Below are 19,542 nucleotides of genomic sequence, written 5' to 3'. Positions count from 1 at the left end.
TTTTCCTAATTTTTAACTTTTTAAAACCAAATAGACTTCCTTCTAATCTTCTGCCAATAATCCACGTAGACTCCATTTTGAATTAAGAAACTCTTGAAAAATCACATTTTTTTATCTCTTTTTGCTCCACCTTCCTACAATTAGTACCAAATACCAAATATAAGTAGAATCTGTCAATTAATACAATATTTGGAATAATAGAAGAGGAAAATAATGATAGAATTAATGACAAAAATGCAACCTATCACAGTATTAAAGTTTTAGATTAAATAAGTATCAAGACTTCTTTTGAACACTTCTGTATCCTATTCCAGTGTCCGCTATATAGAAGTATCGAATGATTCGCAATGGTGAAAGTCCAAGCCTTTTTTTATAAAAAAAAAAATTTCCAAGCTCGATGGATAATTGCTGTAAGAATAGGAAACTTTCCTAAAGAATTTATTGCCTTGTGTCTCCACGAATAAAGCTTGTATCAGATGAAACATCACCGCTACTATGCCTTTGTATATTTGGCCAGCTTGTTAATGCTGTTGAAACAATCTCCAGAGGCTATCGAATTCTCCTCGATGCCCGCGTTTGCTGGATGCAGCTCTTGACTACTTTCATTCCCTTCCTCAATATGACCACCGTTCATCGTGGTTATCCAGGATTCCTCCTCCTCCTCCTCCTGGTTGACGCTTGCCATCAGATGTCCGCTTTCATTATCCTCTATGCAACCAATCCGCGACTGGACATCCTCATCCTCTTCATTGCGGCTATTTCCTTCAAGACCATTCTCCTCTTTGCAGCGTATCCGGGATTTATCCTGCTCTACCATAACAAGTCTAGATCGTTTTGGCGGACTAGAAGGCAGTCCCTCTTGATCAAATAGTACAACAGATTTATGGTGGTTGCAGCTTCATGTGCCTTTTTCTGGGGTGGACGTTGGACGTTGCTTCCTTTTGGTGCAAGTTTCTCTTCTCTCAATTCCAACAGAACTGCCACCTGCGTCTCTGATTCGTAAACTTGTGCTATCCTGATCAGTTCGGCTCTTTTCTTGTTCTGCTTCAGCCTTGTTTCTTTCATAAATTCTACACAACACAACTTGCTTGAGCTACACCGCAAAATAAATTAAGTAAATATATAAGTATGGAAAATATGAATTCAAAGGACTCATCCACCTTATTTATTTAGTTTAGTTTAAACAGAAACAGTGGTTCTCTGCTTATTTCCAAAGAACCCGTCTACCTATATGACTACATGTTTTATAAGTAGAAAACTCACATGAGAATTGTCTCTATATTTAAACATCTAATGGAATCAATTTTCACGTTTTGTATTGAACTAGAATAGCTCTTAATCATCATAGCAGAAACCAACTACAATAGTTTGTGATGCAGGTTAATTAGGAAGAACAAGTCATGTATACCTTATTGGTTGATGCTGATGGAATCTGACAGCAATCATATAGACTTCTGTCGAGAACGAATTCATGCATTATCCAATTAGTCTTGAGATCCTTATTTGAGGGAACACCTGGTCTTGGGGGCTTAGTGAGGTGGTAAACTAGGGTATTCTTTTGATTCAAGTTTGAGCGATCAGCTTCAAACAATGGAGTACGCTTGCTAGTCATCCTCCAATGGCCCCTTCCATCCTTTGTGGTCCGGGCAGTCCTCTCACTGTTCTCATACCTCAAATCTCTTATGGTGAAAAGATAACACGACTCCTCTCCTTTGTCCAAGCCTGATCATTTTTTCCAAGTTGATAACACGAAAAAAACAACACATCATAAGAACGAGAGAAAGCACATCTTGCAAATTACAGCACTTACAGAACATATCTTACAGATTACAGATTACGGCAACACAAAAAACACATCTTATAGAACACAGCATTCTAAATTGGAAAAAAAAAACCCCCCTTTAAAGTGGGAGAAGTAATTACCAGGAAAATTAGCAGGATGAGACTAGTAGACATCAGTTTCTTGAATAATACCCAAACCAGCGGCCGACAAGGTGAATCCACCACGAACCTTTGGGAGCAGGTAATACTTGAGAAGCTCATAATCACTTGGGACGAACTTATAACCAATTGGGACAAATTTCTTCCATTCCTACTGTTGAATTCAAAGTCAAGTTTCAATTATTGACTTTGAAATAGCCAAAATTATTGAATTATTTGGCACAATTACAATCCCACATCGGTGGGTTTATGAATTGGAGAATGTTTTGAGAGCTATAAATAAGCTCTCTACCTTCTCAATTAAGATACACCAAGCAAGAGCATCATAATTTGATTTCTTCTCTCTCTTTGTAATATTTCTTCTAGTGAAATATTAAGTTGTCAGTAGTATCCGAGAACGCAGGCAAATTAGCCGAATTTCGTTAAATTCTGGTGTTCTATTTTATTGTCTATTTAGTAACTATATTTGTAGGTATATTTATAGTGAGTTATTGTGCAATTAATTGCATACATAGGTGATTCTATCTAGAAAATTGGTACTTAAGCAGGCCAGTATGCCTCACCAAATATTTCTTGGGAATTACCATTTTGTAATTTTAGGTACAATAATTTACTCATTATACTTTAATTTGGTAGAACTTCCGCAACAATTGGTATCAAAGCTCAAAGTTTCTTAGTATGCTCTGTAGTTGCAGCATAGTCTAAACTTCCACATCAGAAAAAATTTCTTGGGCTATTGTTATTTTACATTTAGGAACTACTAAATATAATTTGTAGAGATGACCGAAAGTAGATCTTCATCTACAATGCAAGCATCGACAAGCTCGTCATCGTCTATTATGGCAAGAAATGCTATAATGAATGCAAAATTAAATGTAGAGACATTTGATGGTACCGGTCATTTCGGTATGTGGCAAAGTGAAATTCTAGACGCGCTCTTTAATCAAGATCTAAATATTGTCATCGAAGAAGAGAAACCAGAAGAGATTGAAGAGAATGAATGGAAGACGCTAAATCGTTTAGCGTGTGGTACAATTCGATCGTGTCTTTCAAGAGAACAGAAATATGTATTTTCAAAAGAAACTTCTGTAAATAAATTGCAGACTGGATTGGAGGAGAAATTCTTGAAGAAAAATTGTCAGAACAAACTCAATATGAAGAAGCGTTTGTTTCGCTTCACTTATATTCCCGACACAACTCTAAGTGATCACATCACTAATTTCAATCAGTTAATCACTGATCTGATAAATTTAGATATGACATTTGAAAATGAAAATTTGGCTCTTATGTTGTTAGGATCTCTTCCTGAGGAATTTGATCATCTCAAAACAACTCTACTCTATGGAAAAGTTGAGGTGTCCCTTAATGAAATTAGCTATGCCCTATACAGCTACGAGCTCAGAAAAAAAGACAAGCAAAATAGCAAATATGGAATAGCAAAAGCTCTGATAACTAAAGGACGCTCACAAAATCAGAGAAAGGGGACGAGAGGTAGATCCAAATCGAGAGGTAAACTACGCAAAGATGAGTATGCTTTTTGCAGATAGAAAGGACACTGGAAAAAGGACTGCCCAAAGCTGAAGAATATACCTGATAAGGAAAAAGCTGTTACGGATTCAAATGTTACCGAGTGCATTGATCAAAACTCAGACTTTTCATTAGCTGCCATGCCTACTGGTCATTCTAGTACAGGGCTATTGGACTCAGGTTGTAATCATCATATGACGTCCAATAGGGAATGACTCTTTGGATTTCAAAGAACAAGAAGGTGGAGTCGTCTACACGATAGATGAGACCACATTAACAACAGATGAGGTTGGTTTAATTAGGCTGAAAAATCATGATGGATCAATTAGGATTCTAACTGATGTCCGACATGTGCCAGAATTGAAAAAGAACCTCATTTCTGTGGGAGTACTAGAATCAATAGGTTACAAGGTGTCGGCATATAATAGAGTGATGAAAATCATTTCAGGTGCATTGGTGTTGGTGAAAGAAATTCGAAAAAATAATAACTTGTATTACTATCAAGGTAATGCAATTGTTGGAGTAGTGACAGTGGCTTCTAATAATGATCGAGAATTGAAAGTAACCAAAATATGGCATATGCGCTTAGGGCATGTCGGAGAAAAATTCTTGAATCTTCTGATAAATCAAGAATTGTTGAAAGGAGCCAGTGTTTACAAGTTAGATTTTTGCGAGCATTGTGTCAAAGGAAAGTAGACAAAGGTAAATTTTGGCATTGTAATTCATGATACCAAGGATATTTTGGATTATGTGCACTCTGATGTGTGGGGACCTTCCAAAACAACTTTTCTGGGAGGCAAAAATTATTTTGTTACCTTTGTCGATGACTTCTCTTGAAGAGTATGGGTGTATACTATGAAGGCGATACGTGAAGTATTGAAAATTTTCATCAAGTGAAAAAAAATGGTGAAAACTCAAACAGAAAAAAAGATTAAACACCTTCGAACAGACAATGGAGGTGAATACACTAGCGATCCGTTCATAGAGATCTGTAAAAATGAAGGCATTGTTCGGCACTTCACAGTCAGAGATACACCACAGCAGAATGGGATGGTAGAGCATATGAACCGGACATTGGTGGAGAAAGTTCAGTGTATGTTGTCCAATACTGGATTGGGCAGACAATTTCGGGTTGAGGTTTTAGCATATGCAAATCACCTCGTTAATCGCTTTCCATCAACTACTATTGGCGGCAAAATATCATTAGAGAAATGGTTGGGGAAACCTGCTACAGATTATTATTTCTTACATGTGTTTGGTTCTACTGCATATTATCATGTTAAATAATCAAAGTTGGATTCAAGGGCGAAAAAGGCGCTCTTTATGGGGACCATGACAGGCATTAAAGATTATCACCTTTGGTATCCTGAAACGAAGAAGATAATTTTTAGCAAGGATGTCACCTTTGATGAATCTACCATGTTAATAAAGGTAGATGTACAGTAGAATGATGGTACTCCCCAACAGATGGAGAGCACTCCTAAGCAAGTGGAGTTTGAAAGAAACATTATCAGACCAGCAATGGATATAGGAACAGATAAAAGAACTCCTATGGTAGAAGAAAGATCAACTGAAAAATGACTCTTATGGTAGAAGAAGAATCAACTGAAGAAAATGTTCTAGTTAGAGAGTCTTCACAGCAACTTAAATCAATTGTATTGAGTAAGCCAAAGAGAACTATCAAAGTAACTGCTCCGTATGTTAATATGGTGGCTAATGCATCTGCAATTGCAATATATGAAGTTCCTACTACTTATCTTGAAACTGTCCAAAGTTCAGAGAAAGGAAAATGGAGGACAACCATGAAAGAAGAAATGCAGACCCTTTATAAGAATCAGACTTGGCAACTCGTCAATCTGTCAAAGGGAAAGAATGCAATTAGGTGCAAATGGGTATATGCAAAGAAAGAAAGATTTTCTGACAAATCTGGTGTTTGCTACAAAGCAAGATTGGTGGTTAAAGACTACGATCAGAAGGAGGAATTGATTACAATGAAATGTTTTCTCCAGTCATGAAACATTCCTCCATCAAAATTTTATTGGCTTTGGTAGCACAATTGGATCTGAAATTTATCCAATTAGATGTAAAAATTACATTTTTACATGGTGACTTGGAAGAAAAAATCTACATGCCTCAACCAGAAGGATTCAAAATTGTTGGTAAAGAAAAAATGATGTGTAAGCTTGACAAATCGTTGTATAGATTGAAACAATCTCAAAGGCAGTGGTACAAGCGATTTGACAAGTTTATGATGGGGCAAAAGTACACAAGAAGCAAATATGGTGACTGTATATTTGCGCAAGCTACAAGATAGATCCTACATATATATTTTTCTTTATGTTGATGATATGTTGATAGCTTCCAAGGATTAAGGTGAGATTGAAAAATTAAAATTTCATTTGAGTCGAGAATTTGAAATGAAGGATCTTGGTAAAGCCAAGAAAATTCTTGGCATAGAGATAAGTAGAGATAGAAGATTAGGGAGGCTTTATTTGACTCAAAAAGAGTATCTTAGTAAAGTATTAAAGAGATTTGGTATGAATGAAAAGACCAAACCTGTTAGTACTCCACGTGCTCCTCATTTCAAGCTCAGTGCATCGTTATCTCCAAAGAATGATGCAGAACAAAAATATACGGCAAAAGTACCATATGCAAATGCGGTAGATAGCTTGATATATAATATGGTGTGTACAAGACCCGACATTTAAGAAACAATTGGAATTGTGAGCAGGTACATGCATGATCCTGGCAAGGAGCATTGGCAGGCTGTGAAATAGATTTTACGGTGCATTTTGAACACCATAGATGTTGGATTAGTATTTGAGCGGGATGAGAAGATTGGTCAAGGCGCAGTTGGATATTGTCATTCCGACTATGCAGGTGATCAAGATACACGTCGGTCAACGACTGGGTATGTGTTTACACTTGCTAAGGCACTAGTCAGTTAGAGGTCTATTTCACAGTCAACGGTTGTTTTGTCTACTATAGAGGCAGAGTATATGACAGTTACGGAGGCTGTTAAGGAAGCAATTTGGATTCTATGGATTGCTTGATGAATTGAGAATCAGACAAAAGCTTTTCAAAGTTCATTGTGATAGTCAGAGTGCTATTTATTTAGCAAAGAATCAGGTTTATCATGCAAGAACGAAGCATATCGACGTACGGTATCATTTTGTGAGGAAGATTTTGGAAGATAGTACGATACTATTTCAAAAGATTCAGACAAAGGAGAATCTTACTGATATGCTTACGAAGGTTGTGACAACTATCAAATTCCAACATTGTTTGAATTTGATAAATATTGTGCACAACTTGAAAATTGGCGCTTGACAACGCATTTGAAGACACCGCCGAATTTTGAGGGAGAAGATTTGTATTTTTAGTGGGATTAGAAATTATACTAAGGTGGAGATTTGTTAAATTCAAAACCAAGTCTCAATTATTGACTTTGAAATAGCTAAAATTGTTGAATTATTTGGCACAATTACAATCCCACATCGGTGGATTTATAAATTGGAGAAGGTTTTGAGAGCTATAAATAAGCTCTCTATTTTCTCAATTAAGATACACCAAGCAAGAGCATTATAACTTGCTTTCTTCTCTCTCTTTGTAATATTTCTTCTAGTGAAATATTAAGTTATCGGTAGTATCTGAGAACATAGGCAAATTAGTCGAATCTCGTTAAATTCTGGTGTTCTATTTTATTGTCTATTTAGTAGCTATATTTGTAGGTATATTTATAGTGAGTTATTATACAATTAATTGCATATATAGGTGATTCTGTTTAGAAAATTGGTACTTAAACAAGCCAGTGTGCCTCACTAAATATTTCTTGAGAATTACCATTTTGCAATTTTAGGTACAATAATTTACTCGTTATACCTTAATTTGGTAGAGTTTTCGCAACACCAACAACTGTTTTAAGGTCAATGATGAACTTGGATTCTTCCATTCTAATTCTGCTTCACTCGTTGACATATGCTGCTTCCATCCATTGACATATAATCCTTCCATGCAGAAGCCCACTCCTGGGTTTCGTTTTGGTCATCATGATTATTTGTACTACTTTCCTCCATAAGTTTTCCAACCAAATGTAACGAGCAAGTAATGTACTATGTTTTGAGGGATACGTTGTGTACTTTATATATGCAGTCGAGTATGGAAATTGACTTGCTAGTTTTTTTCGAGGTTTAGTTGGGTTATGTCTCCTTGTTATGGTACAACTTGGGTTAGCGATGATTAGTCAGAAACTAGTTAAGATTTGCAAGTCCCTAACCTGGATCATCCTGAACCTTATTGGGTTACGTTTCCCAATTCCAAACCTATCCGAATAAGGGTGTATTTGGATTGCAAGATTTTCAAAAAAAAAATTTTAATTTTGTTTTGCTTACATCATACACACAATTTTCAACCACATTTTTATCATATCACAATTAGTGCTACAATAATTATTTCATATCACAACCTCCTATCCAAACAAATTTTGATTTTGATTTTTATCTTATTTACGCATAAGCAACTATTGTTGGATTTTATAATAACTTCCCAAAAGGGGCTATTAGACATTTCAAGTAATAAAATCTTTTCTTAATTAATTGGTCAATTACAGTGAATACAATGTTGGAGAACTGATTTGAATAATGAAGGCCAAAGGTGCCAGGTTCACCACCTTCTTTGAAGAGAAATCTAGATAGGATTATAGTACAATGATTCACATTATTAAGTGGGAGAACTCATCCACTTATATTTACCTTGAAGTATTACTTGTAATTTTATCCAAAAAAAAGTATTACTTGTAATCTTTTAATACTTATAAGTCCTTTTTTTTTTTTCCTTTTAATAGGTTCAAAAAAAAAAGATAACGAATTTATTATTAACAGCACTAAGTAGCTGAATACACTTTTTGTGATGTGATATAAATAATTATCACGCTTTTGTCATATGAATGTATGCGAGATAAAAAAGTTATTGATATTATAAGAAAATGATTAAAAAATATTTAGTAAACAAAGATTGTGTTTCGATAGATAAATATTTTCAAATAATATTTTGCACGCATTATAAACATATTTTTCAACTTATTTTTTTTATATTTCCAACTAAATTTTTATCATATATACATCATATTATAAAAAATACTACAGTAATTATTTCAAATAATACTCTATCCAAACACACATGTATTATTTCGGAAAACTTGGCCGTCCAAAATCTCTTTTGAGATGGCAAGGGGTAAAGAAATGGAGTTGCGCATTTGCAACTTTCATTAATTAAAACCAAAAAAGAAAGAAAGAAAGAAAAAGGTTTACAAATTTGCAAGTCACGTCCTCCGTTCTTGCGCAGTCGCACAAAAAACACCATTTATTTTGATTCCCTCTGGCGCTTCCTTTTCTGGAGCATTCCTAATCAGCATTGCCTGGTTCTAGGGTTTCCTTTTTCCTCCAACTCTTTAATCCAAAGCCTCGAACTTCACCTACATATTTTTCCATTCTGATTCGACCGAAATCGAAAAGCCTAGGACAAAATTTGTGCAAAAAAGCAAAAGAAGTCTCATCAAATTTCGAGTTCGCCGATATGAAGCTCACTGTGAAAACTCTCAAGGGCAGCCACTTTGAAATTAGGGTTCAGCCCAGCGACACTGTAAAATCCCTTTTCTCTTTTCATAACATATTATTGAAAATTATGTGATTTTGATATTACATTTGCATTTGTTTTCTGGTTTTTTATTTTTCAGTGTTGCTTCTTTTTTATTTTTCTTTCAGTTTTGTTCGTTTCGCAGGCTCTTGTTTTATTTGATAAATTTGGAGATATCGTTCGCTTTTTCATGGTGCAAATAGGAAATATAGGGGTTTTTCAATTAAAGTTTTATCCTTTTTTTTGTAAGATTTTTTTTTTCTGGCATTTGCATTTAAGCTATGGTTTTAGCACTAATGATTGGTTTTTTTTTTGCCCCCTGTTTTTTGTTCAAGCCCTGTTATAGATGATTTGGGGAACTTCATGTTTGTTGAGTGTACAAAAGGAAGCGAAGAAATGTTGAGAGCTTATATGGTTTTGGGTAAACAATTGTTTGGTGGGCAGTGGGTTGTACTTGGTTTAGTTAGAGTAGTAGTGCTGGACTTTGAGCAATTTGAGAAATGGGTTATAGCTTGACAGGCGGTAGGTCTTATTTTGTGGCTAAAAATAGATAAATACGGAGGGGTTTCAAGTGGAGTGGTCTCTGACTACTTGGTGGGATACAGTTCTGTGTTCCTCAATGGTTTTTTGGACAGGTATATAGGACATCCTTATTTGTATAATTCTCATCAAATTTGTGGAGATGTTGTGGAACTTTGCCAGATTTGGTGTTGGTTTTTGATTGCAGTGCTACTTCCATATCAGATCCTATGACAACAGTAGGCAATGGGTAACCTAATGAAGTAGAGAGAGAGAGAGAGAATGACGTGCTGGTTATGAGATTGATTTAGGGATCAGAGGTCTTCAAAAGATAAAATATTGTTATCCAGTACCAAAGGCCCTTCAACCACCACCCCCCCCCCCCGGGGCCCCAAAAAAAATAAAAAGGCTATTAATGTAGGCTGAGATTTTTTGGTTCTGATGATAGGAAACATGTGCAATAAGTATGGTGACTAATTGTGAATTGGAGAAGCCTGAGATTTATTTGATGGCGATGGAATTCAAATTGTGGCGCACTTATTAGTGGTATCAATTTACAGCTTGGTTTGACAACAAAAACAATACAAAAGACAGATTTTTTTTTTCTTTTTTTTGTTCAGCTTAATTGTTTATATTTTGTGGTTTTAGCATATGTTGATTGTTTTCACTCTATTTATACCCTTCTCCAGTCAATGGTTCCCTTTGAGTATGCTGAATTGTTTGAATTGTTGGGTGCTTCAGAATTCTACCAGAAATGTTAAAACAAATATAAAATGGTTTTATTTTGTCAAACAATTTGTTTCTGAATGATTCAGATGCTACTTTTCTGGTTTCAGATTATGGCAGTTAAAAAGAACATTGAAGATATGAAAGGAAAAGATAGTTATCCATGTGGTCAGCAGTTATTGATTCATAATGGAAAGGTATTGAAAGATGAAAGTACCTTGGCAGAAAACAAAGTGTCTGAAGACGGGTTTCTCGTGGTCATGCTCAGTAAGGTATTGTCTGGTGCACCTCATGTATTCCTTGTGTAATACCTTCTAGGTGGCACTTCTAGTGCTCAATGCTTCATGGCGTTGATGGTTATTCTTGTTATCTCTTGGCAACTCCTATAGAATCAGTATGACTTCTGAATATATAATTGAATGGTTACTTATCAATCTTTTTGGGTTATTTTCATGTCTGCAGAGCAAAGCTTCGGGCTCTGGTGGGACATCTTCTACCCTGGTATTTCTTTACGGATGGGTATGTTATTTCTCTAGCAAGGGGTTATCTGTAATAATGAACTTGTTTTGTGTATTTTTCCCCTGTACAGCCTACAGCTACTGCTGCAGCAATTTCTAATCCTACACCACCTGAAGCTCCTCCTCCAGTCCTGTAAGTTGATGAAGGATGGTAAAAATCAGCACTTTTATGTTAGGTTGTTGGTTAACAATGTAATTTTGCTTTATAGGGCCACAAAGACCAATGCATCTGCTTCTAATCACGAGCCTCTGCCAGCTGGGTATGGATCTCAGTCATTGTAGAAGTTTTAGTGACTACAACTCTTATGAGAGAGTTAACATACATTGTTTTTGCCTTACAACAGTGCACCTTCCAATGCTTATGGAGAAGCTGCTTCTAATTTAGTTGCTGGCACTAATCTCGAGCAAACAATTCAACAAATAATGGATATGGGTGGTGGCACTTGGGACAAGGAAACAGTTACTCGAGCTCTTCGAGCTGCTTATAACAATCCAGAAAGAGCTGTGGACTATTTATACTCTGTAGGTTCTGTTACTTTTTCCTCCACCTTTAGCTTTGTCATCCTTAATTGTTGACCTTGTCTTCCATATCAGGGAATTCCAGAAATGGCAGAAGTTGCTGTTCCAGTGGCTCCTACTGGGACTAATTCAGCGACGCAAACTGGTTTGGACTCTGATGTTGCTGTTTCTGGGGCACCCAACTCTTCTCCACTAAATTTGTTTCCTCAGGTCTCTCCTCAATTTTGCTGGTGTTTGCTATGTTTAATCATTTATACTGTATCTTACAAAGTCCAAGATGTATTCTTTCCAGGAGAATCTTTCTGGTGATGCTGGTGCAGGTCTTGGTTCTCTTGATTTTCTTAGGAACAACCAACAGGTGGTGGTTCATTGTTGCATAATTTGTACTTCAAGTAATCATATTTACACAACTCCAGAAAATGTTTGATGACAAAATTGATTAATTTGTTGATTTTCTCAAGGAGCAACATAATTTGTGGTTTTCTTGTTAATTTGGATTATGTTTTCTATGAAGTTAGAATAGCCAACTTTTGAATCTACCATTGGGCTTTTGTATTAGGTCATCTCATACAGCAACTTTCTTTGTAACAATTGTCCTTTCATTTGCATTTCAGTTCCAAGCTTTGCGGTCAATGGTTCAAGCTAATCCGCAAATTTTACAGGTGTAGATTTGTATATGCTCTTTGCTATCATATGTGTTGATTTTTTTCTGTTTGGAAAGTCTAATGTTGTTTTATTTCTTACAGCCAATGCTTCAGGAGCTCGGAAAGCAAAATCCTCAACTACTGAGATTAATAGAGGAGCACCATCAAGAGTTTCTTCAATTAATCAGCGAACCAATGGATGGTTCTGAGGGGTGAGTGGCTACTCACTGTCTGGAAAATTCAAGGAACTGGAAAACAATTCCATTCTCTCATATATTGAGTTATTACCAAAAACACATGATTGTTTTTCATTTTTAATTTGTATCAGTCATTTTTTGGGTCTTTTTTCTTTGAGAAGAGAGAAAGGGGGGGGGGGGGTTTCTGACCCACTGAAACACCAGCCCAATGGGAAAAAAAGAACATATAATAAAACTTTTTCATTGTCCATTAGTTCATATTGGCAACAATTTTTTTTTGAAAGTCATAAGTTGCTGCTGTATTCAAGATTGTGCGTAGAAGGTTTGTTGGGCTATGTTTATTTTTTCTTTTACATATAATACTTGTTTGTTTCTGACTGGTGTTTGCCTGGTACTCTTTATCTCAATTCTAGAAAATGTTGGATATTTATAGATTTTCTGCTGGTGGTGGTGTATAGCTCTTTGACATTTGATCTTTTAATCTAGCTTCAACAAGCAGTGGACCTTGTTTGTCTAATGCAGTAATGATGAGCATGCCCGTACGTTTTGATTTTGATTTAGCTCCTTTTTCTAGGGATTTATTTGATCAGGCTGAGCAGGATATGCCCCATGCAGTTAGTGTCACACCAGCAGAGCAGGAGATCATTGAGCGAGTATGTGAATGCCTTCCCCCTTTCTTATGGTTTCATTTGTTACTTTGTATTTTTGACATTTTGAAAAGCTTTATTTGTACCATCTATTAACTATGCTAATAGCTGCTGGTTTTATTTCAATTTAGCTTGAGGCAATGGGCTTTGATAGAGCCCTTGTCATTGAGGCCTTCCTAGCATGTGACCGCAACGAGGAACTGGCAATCAATTATCTACTTGAGAATGCTGGAGATTATGAAGATTGAACGCGGAAACATTCTATTTGAAGATTCTTTATTACGTATAGTTATAGTCCGGAACTTTTGAAGATCGTGTTTCCTGGAGTTTGTCAAACTTCTGTGTTTTACATTCTGATGGCTCCTAATTATAGAGACATTGTTAAGGCGGTTGTATGGTTCTGTATCATTTTCCCTTAAATCCCCCCACCTCCCCGCCCTCCCCTCGTCTCCCCCCCCCCCCCTCCCCCCCTTTCTCTTCCTTTTCTCCAGGCCCATCCCTCGACTACTGCAATTAACCTCGCTCGTGGGTTTCCTGGAAACTGATATAGAACGTTAGATTGGAGTTCAGAAAGCTCAACACTAAGCAAGGTTTCCATTTCTTTGATAATTATCGCAATCGCGTGCAATCATTTCCTGGCTGAATATTGGTACGAGGCATGCAAATCAATAATGACTTTTAAGATTTTAATTCAGATAAAAGGGTCTCATTTCCCACGCCCATACGGGACAGCAATCTTAGAGCATGAAACTAGCTGAACAAGATGTTCTGCAGTCTCTCCTCTACTTTGTATGCTTGTAATTGACCGGGCAGGTTGTAAATAAGGAGGTCAATTCCCTTTTCCGAGCCACTCTTATCCGCTATAAATGCTCATTTTGCATTCTAAAAAAGAGTGGATATCTAGTACCTAATTCCTAGTGTCTAGCGATTTCACAACTTCAAATATGGTTGATCTAATCTTCCAACTTGCCCCTTCATATCTTGTCATGTTTGCCTGGATTTGTGAGTTCATTTCTTTTCTTTGCAAACAAGGGTTGTGGACTGTTATCCGTATCGTTTGCTTGGCAGTTGGCTGTGGGTATCCACGAAAAGGTTGTGCATGTCCATTTTGCATTTGTCGTCGCAGCAATTCGTGCATTCCTCTGTTTTGGTAAGGTGGTACAATAATTATTAGTATCAGGCAAAGATAGATCCATGGTAGAACATGACTTGTTTGTAAAAGGTGGAATTCTAGGTCCATCCATGCACATATAGTCAGTGCCCTTCATTTGATTAATGGAAGAGAAAGCAACGTTAGACCTCAAGAAATCATCGGCGGGACATTTATGGGCTACACAACTGAAGTTGTGGGTTGAGCACATGGATATTCAATTGATGTTTGTACGAAAAAGGATTTCTTGACAGTGCTCGAGTTTCCAGTTTCTTTGCAATATTAGCTCAATAATATTGCAAACCAAGGATAAAGGATCATCATACATACCAAATACATATATATATATATATATATATGTATGTATGTATGTATATACACAAATGAATAGCTTGAGATTTTTATAGTTTTAGGAGATTTCGATTTTTGCCATCTCATTTCCCCTCCATTTCTTGCTTCTTCCCTCCCACCCTCTCCTCGTGAAAATAAGAAATTTGCTAACGAATTGCGCCACAGAAGTTTGAAATTTTTGCTTAAGTGTCACTAATTCCACAAGCACAAGCACAAGACATTATGTTTAATTAAAATGCTTTTGTGGTAATTAAGGATTTATCAACCACAGGGCCAATGGCTCAGTGGCCACCAGGGAGGGGCTTAAATCCTTTCTTGGATTGTAGGTAAGGGTTCAAATCTCATCTGCAGCGAAAAAAATCTAAGAGTTGTGCAATAGCACTCTCTTGGTCTAGTTGGATCTGTATACCCACTAGCCCCCTACCACAGCTTCTTTAGGTTTCTCCTCCCCTATAAATTAGAATAGAATAGATTATACAAATGCATCGTTGCTGACAAAAAAAAAAATAAATAAATAAATTAAGGAGGTGTGCCTCTGTGAGTGTTAATGCAAGACTTCAGTTTAACACTTGAATACAATTTTTACTTGCATAGTTAAAGAGTACAATATGAAATTGTTCTCATAAACTTCCGCGGCTTCCTATTTGTAGCTAGGAACTTCAAAGAGAAAAATGTAAAGTTAATATTACATGTAAATTTCAAGACTTTCAAGCTCGCCTATGAATTGAGAAATTATACGATTAAAAAGAAGAGTAAATCTTATATACATTCACAGTGTAACGCTATCATCGTTGGGATCCATGATGTATGTGCAAAAATTGAATTTTAAATTTAAATTTTGTATAGTTGTCATTTATTCAACTCTGATACTATATACATTACCAGTGTAGGAAAGATTAATGTTTAAAAAATATATATAGAGAGAGTGTAAGACTTGAAGAATACATTCCATAACAATAATATAGTTAATACAAACTAGAACGAAAACATCACAGGAATTAAAGATTCATGAATAATCTTTAAAGATTCTTTATTGAGTTCACTAAAATCTATAGTCGATTCTTATTCAAAGCCCTATTCAAATTCTCGACGAACAAGAGGTATTAAGAGCAAGACGGTATAAAATTAAGTACAAACTTGCTGAGAAAGAAAGATACAAAATTTGAAGAACTTCTATAAAATTTAGAAACTGAGAAGAGCTTGGTTTAACTTCATTATTACACTCTTTCCTCTCTTCCCATTGAAAAATTAAATGCAAGCTTGCCGAAAAAGAAAGATATTAAACCAAAAGAACTTCTATAAAATTTGAATCCAAAAGAACTTATATAAAATTTAGAAAATGAGAAGAGCTTGGTTTAACTTCGTTATTATAATCTTTCCCCTCTTGTCATCGAAAGATACAAACCAAAATATAGGTCAAACATCGCACATTTAGTTAAGATCAGATATAGATCAATAACCAATTAGGTGAAACTAACTGCATATTTGGGCTGCTTGTTTGGAGTGAAAAGGCCAAAATGTTTCTCAGTCTCATCTCCTGTTTTCTCATTTTCATCAAACATGGCAAACAAATAAGTCTCTATGGCCTTTCCAGGCCTCCTCGGAGTCCCTGATCCTCCCTTCACGTGATTAATCAAATTTTTGTAGTAAGTTCCAGCATTTTCCACTGAAGAAGCAGAACTTCCCTCAGATGGCCAGCCAGTCTCTGACACAACAATCTCGACAGTATTTCCACCTTCTTTCTCCAGAGCCCAGTAAAAAGCATCCAACATTGCATCATAAAGGTTTTCATACCCCAATGAACCGTCTTGAACAACAACTCCAGGTGACCTGAATAATGCATAATCAAGCTCTCCGTTGCCTTGATTACCAAGATAGGTAAAGTAAGGGTATATATTGACAAGCAATGGTGCATTGTGTCCGACTAGGAGATCAATAATAGGTTTGATGAATGGTTTGGCAACATCGCTGAATGAACCTTGTGATGGAGGGTTGGATGCACCTAAAAGAGGAGGATATGTTGAAGTTGAGACCTTGATTTGGTCCTGTAGACCTGCTGCTACAATTGCATTGTGCAAGTTTTCGATGGCAGGACCGATGAATGGAGCATATTCAGATTCAGGGTTCACTTCATTACCTACAGCTATGTATCTGAACTTGACATCAGGCCAATAGGTTTGTATATTGTTGTGAATCCAGATAGGAGCTACTGAAGCATCTGTTGCAAGTGGTTTAATATCTTCGAATGATACATCGACGAGGAGTTCTATGTTGCTCCCTCTTAGAGCATTGAGAACTTCTGGTACTGGGGAATAAATTCTCATTTTTGTGATGCCTTTTTCCTTGTATAGATTTATAGCATCCTGTTTTGAAGGTAAATTGTTACCATTCAGCCCATAGCAGACACCTATTGGCAGTGCTCCTGCATAAGAAAGATCATGTATAGACGTATGTTGGTGTCAAATGCAGTTGCTATCATTAATTTGAGCATCACTAGCCATATAAATGTGAACTCATTCATCATATCACCAAATGAATATTTTCATGTACAAAGTTTTGAATATTTCTATCATTTTCTACCAGAAAACAAGAAACCAAAAAATGATAACTATTAGGCTTTCTCGCAGACATAAATTCATGCAATCATGCTCGGACCAAATACATATACATATCTATATATATATATATATATATATATATATATATATTGAAACTTGAAAGAGATGGATATTGACCTGCTGATATAGTGAAAATAAGCAGGATCAGTCCAAGAAGTGAAAGCGTAGATGGCTTTAGAGCTTGGGTGATCATTATTGAGCAGAGTCTAATGATATGAAGTTTGGAAAAAAAGGAAAATTAAAGACAAACTCAAAAGTCGAAAGATTTATAATGCTAATTTGTGGGGGCACACCGTAGCAGCCCTATTTATAGGGAGGGAAAAGAAGAAGAAATGATATTGGCTCTGCAAGAATTAAAGAAAAAGAAGAGAAGGCTGAAGAAATAAAGCCAAACAACAAATTAACAGACCACATGAGTAGTAAGACTTCTGAGGAGCCCGCGACATCGACCTTAAGTGATTGTATTGATGATGTTCACTTTAGTTCCTCTAATCAATTGTTTTAGTAGCATCCCATTTTAACAATCTGACGTGTTGTCTAATTCTTATAAGGTCAAGAAAATGAACTCTCTTTCAACGTTTACATCTGCAACATTGAAACGACTATAATAAAATGCACTGCAAAATAAAGTATCCAGCAATAGGAAAGACTGAGCCCGGAGATGTCTCAGTAAAATAATCGACTTAATATGACCGATTCAACGCTTGCCTAGTCACTTCAATTGGATTGCAGGATCTGAACTTTCCAAAATCATTTTTCAAGAGGAATAGAAGCAACTGAAAACAAGCTAGCAGAAATTGTTTGAATCTAGTGTTAATTATGTTTTTAGCATGCATGAATCTAGTGTTTTCCTTAGAAAGGTGAAAATATTCATAGCGAGGAGCTTTTCGAAGTATCTAAAACTTTCGAGGGACTCTAAAAATTCATATACAGGTCAATTACAAGAAAAACTGTGCACATTACGAGCTGTTATTGACACTGCTAGTTGCACTGTATAGTGATTAATTGAAATTAATTGAATACTTGGGCTGTTGGTTAGGACTGAAGAGGCCAAAATGCCTTTCCGTCTGAGCTCCTGGCTTCTCATTTTCATCAAACATGGCAAACAAATACGTTTCTATAACCCTTCCAGGCCTCTTTGGAGTCCCCACTCCTCCCTTCACATGATTGACTACATTGTTGTAGTAAATTCCAGCATTTTTTAATGAAGCAGCAGGAGGATTTCCGCTAGATGGCCAGCCAGTCTCCGATACAACGATCTCAACGTTACTACCACCTTCTCTCTCCAGAGCTGTGTAATGAGCATCCAACATAGCATCAAAAAGGTTCTGATACCCCAACAAACCATCTTGAACAACAATTCCAGGCGAGGTGAATCATGCATATTCAAGCCCAATATTGGCTGGATCACCAATGTAGCCGAAGTACGGATATATATTGACTAGTAATGGCGCATTATTTTGTACCAGGAAATTAATTATAGGTTTCATAAATAGCTTCGAATCATTCCCGAAGGAACCTTGTGAAGGAGGAGAGGAAACAGCTAAGAGAGCTGTGTATGTTGCCGTTGAGACCTTGATCTGGTCCTGAAGACCTGCTGCTATGATTGCGTTTTGCAAGTTTTCCATGGCAGGAAGAATGCACTTAGCATTGTCAAAATTAGGCAATACTTCATTCCCGACAGCTATGTATTTGAATTGAACATCTGGTGAGTAGCGCAAGATATTGTCTTGAACCCAGTGAGCGGCTGCAGAAGCATCTGATGCAAGGGGCTCAATGTCTTCGTTGGCTACATCGACAATGAGTTCTATGTTGCTTCCTCTTAGAGCGTCGAGGAGTTGTGGAAATGGGGCGTATATTCTCATTTTTGCAATGCCCTTTTCATTGTAAAGATTTATAACATCCTGCGTAGAAGGTAGATCGTTGCCATTTAATCCATAGCAGACGCCTATTGACTGTGCCCCTGCACGTGATATTCTGGGAGTAAGCAGAAACAGCCCAATAAGAGCCAGCATAGATGCCATGAGCGGCTTCTTGATTACAGGGGGAGAAGGTAGCAATGCAAAAAAATGGAAGAAAAAGAAGTTTTTCTAATCTCAAAAGGTTCGCACTGCATGTACATATGTTAACAATGCCGCCGAATAGCAGTGCCTCTTATAGGAGAATACGCTATGACTGGGACAAACAAACCAAGTAAACCTCAGAAATGAAACATGGCAGAAGTAGTACTACTATTAAAGAACTAGTAGCGGTAAAGACTGAGCCTTGGAAACGTACTTAATCAAAGAAATGTTTTTATGACCCACTCAGAGCCCAATCCCAACATCCAAGTCAATTTGAAAATTAATGACACGCATTTGAATATTTAATGGCATTTGGTTATTTAAATAAGCCTTCAACACAGTGAATTGCTGAGAGTTCATTCAGTCACAGGAAAAGCCGCGGCGCCATTGAACCAAGTCTCCGGGTTCTGATGAGTGTAGGACGACCCAATTCTTCTTCTGACTTCCTATTATTTCCTTCAGCTCCTGTGGCGGTTAGCTGCAGAATA

The 19,542-nt window shown here is 36.6% G+C and overlaps 3 protein-coding genes and 1 pseudogene across 4 annotated transcripts; 1 reads left to right on the top strand and 3 right to left on the bottom strand.

Moving 5' to 3' along the window:
- Window positions 1–898: 898 nt before the first annotated feature.
- Window positions 899–1,817, bottom strand: LOC113740097 (NAC transcription factor 25-like). The gene is made up of 3 exons (XM_072045103.1): window positions 1,811–1,817; window positions 1,409–1,722; window positions 899–1,093 (listed from the first exon to the last, which is right to left on the bottom strand). Exons 1-3 carry the CDS (start codon window positions 1,815–1,817, stop codon window positions 899–901), a joined length of 516 nt encoding a protein of 171 aa, XP_071901204.1.
- A 6,990-nt stretch (window positions 1,818–8,807) lies between these two features.
- Window positions 8,808–13,273, top strand: LOC140005157 (ubiquitin receptor RAD23b-like). Of its 2 annotated transcripts, none has more exons than XM_072045568.1 (12): window positions 8,808–9,108; window positions 10,458–10,619; window positions 10,810–10,848; window positions 10,937–10,998; window positions 11,075–11,125; window positions 11,210–11,387; window positions 11,460–11,594; window positions 11,677–11,742; window positions 11,999–12,046; window positions 12,131–12,240; window positions 12,800–12,878; window positions 13,004–13,273. In XM_072045568.1, exons 1-12 carry the CDS (start codon window positions 9,043–9,045, stop codon window positions 13,118–13,120), a joined length of 1,113 nt encoding a protein of 370 aa, XP_071901669.1. In that variant the 5' UTR covers window positions 8,808–9,042; the 3' UTR covers window positions 13,121–13,273. The 2 variants fall into 2 exon arrangements, with proteins under 2 accessions (XP_071901669.1, XP_071901670.1); XM_072045569.1 differs by having other exon boundaries at window positions 8,967–9,108; window positions 10,810–10,828.
- A 2,450-nt stretch (window positions 13,274–15,723) lies between these two features.
- On the bottom strand, window positions 15,724–17,218 carry LOC140004881 (glucan endo-1,3-beta-glucosidase-like). The gene is made up of 2 exons (XM_072045034.1): window positions 17,109–17,218; window positions 15,724–16,795 (listed from the first exon to the last, which is right to left on the bottom strand). The coding sequence occupies exons 1-2, from the start codon at window positions 17,182–17,184 to the stop codon at window positions 15,837–15,839; spliced, it is 1,035 nt and encodes a 344-aa protein (XP_071901135.1). The 5' UTR covers window positions 17,185–17,218; the 3' UTR covers window positions 15,724–15,836.
- Window positions 17,219–17,992: 774 nt separating this feature from the next.
- Window positions 17,993–19,029, bottom strand: LOC113738845 (glucan endo-1,3-beta-glucosidase-like; annotated as a pseudogene).
- Between the last annotated feature and the right edge of the window lie 513 nt (window positions 19,030–19,542).

This window comes from Coffea arabica, chromosome 4c (assembly GCF_036785885.1).
Source record: "Coffea arabica cultivar ET-39 chromosome 4c, Coffea Arabica ET-39 HiFi, whole genome shotgun sequence".
Lineage (NCBI taxonomy): Eukaryota > Viridiplantae > Streptophyta > Magnoliopsida > Gentianales > Rubiaceae > Coffea > Coffea arabica.
The sequence above is the reverse complement of the archived record's forward strand: the minus strand, read 5'-3'. Positions and strand labels throughout refer to the sequence as shown.

Bases quoted from the DNA above. Each gene is read 5' to 3' on its own strand.
- LOC140004881 (XM_072045034.1), bottom strand. From the start codon at position 17,184: ATGATCACCCAAGCTCTAAAGCCATCTACGCTTTCACTTCTTGGACTG. The intron at 16,796-17,108 runs GTCAATATCCAT...TTTCTTATGCAG, and splicing joins TATTTTCACTATATCAGCAG to GAGCACTGCCAATAGGTGTC.
- LOC140005157 (XM_072045568.1), top strand. From the start codon at position 9,043: ATGAAGCTCACTGTGAAAACTCTCAAGGGCAGCCACTTTGAAATTAGG. The intron at 10,849-10,936 runs GTATTTCTTTAC...TCCCCTGTACAG, and splicing joins GTGGGACATCTTCTACCCTG to CCTACAGCTACTGCTGCAGC. The intron at 12,241-12,799 runs GTGAGTGGCTAC...TCCTTTTTCTAG, and splicing joins CCAATGGATGGTTCTGAGGG to GGATTTATTTGATCAGGCTG.
- LOC113740097 (XM_072045103.1), bottom strand. The intron at 1,094-1,408 runs GTATACATGACT...TTTGCGGTGTAG, and splicing joins CATCAGCATCAACCAATAAG to CTCAAGCAAGTTGTGTTGTG.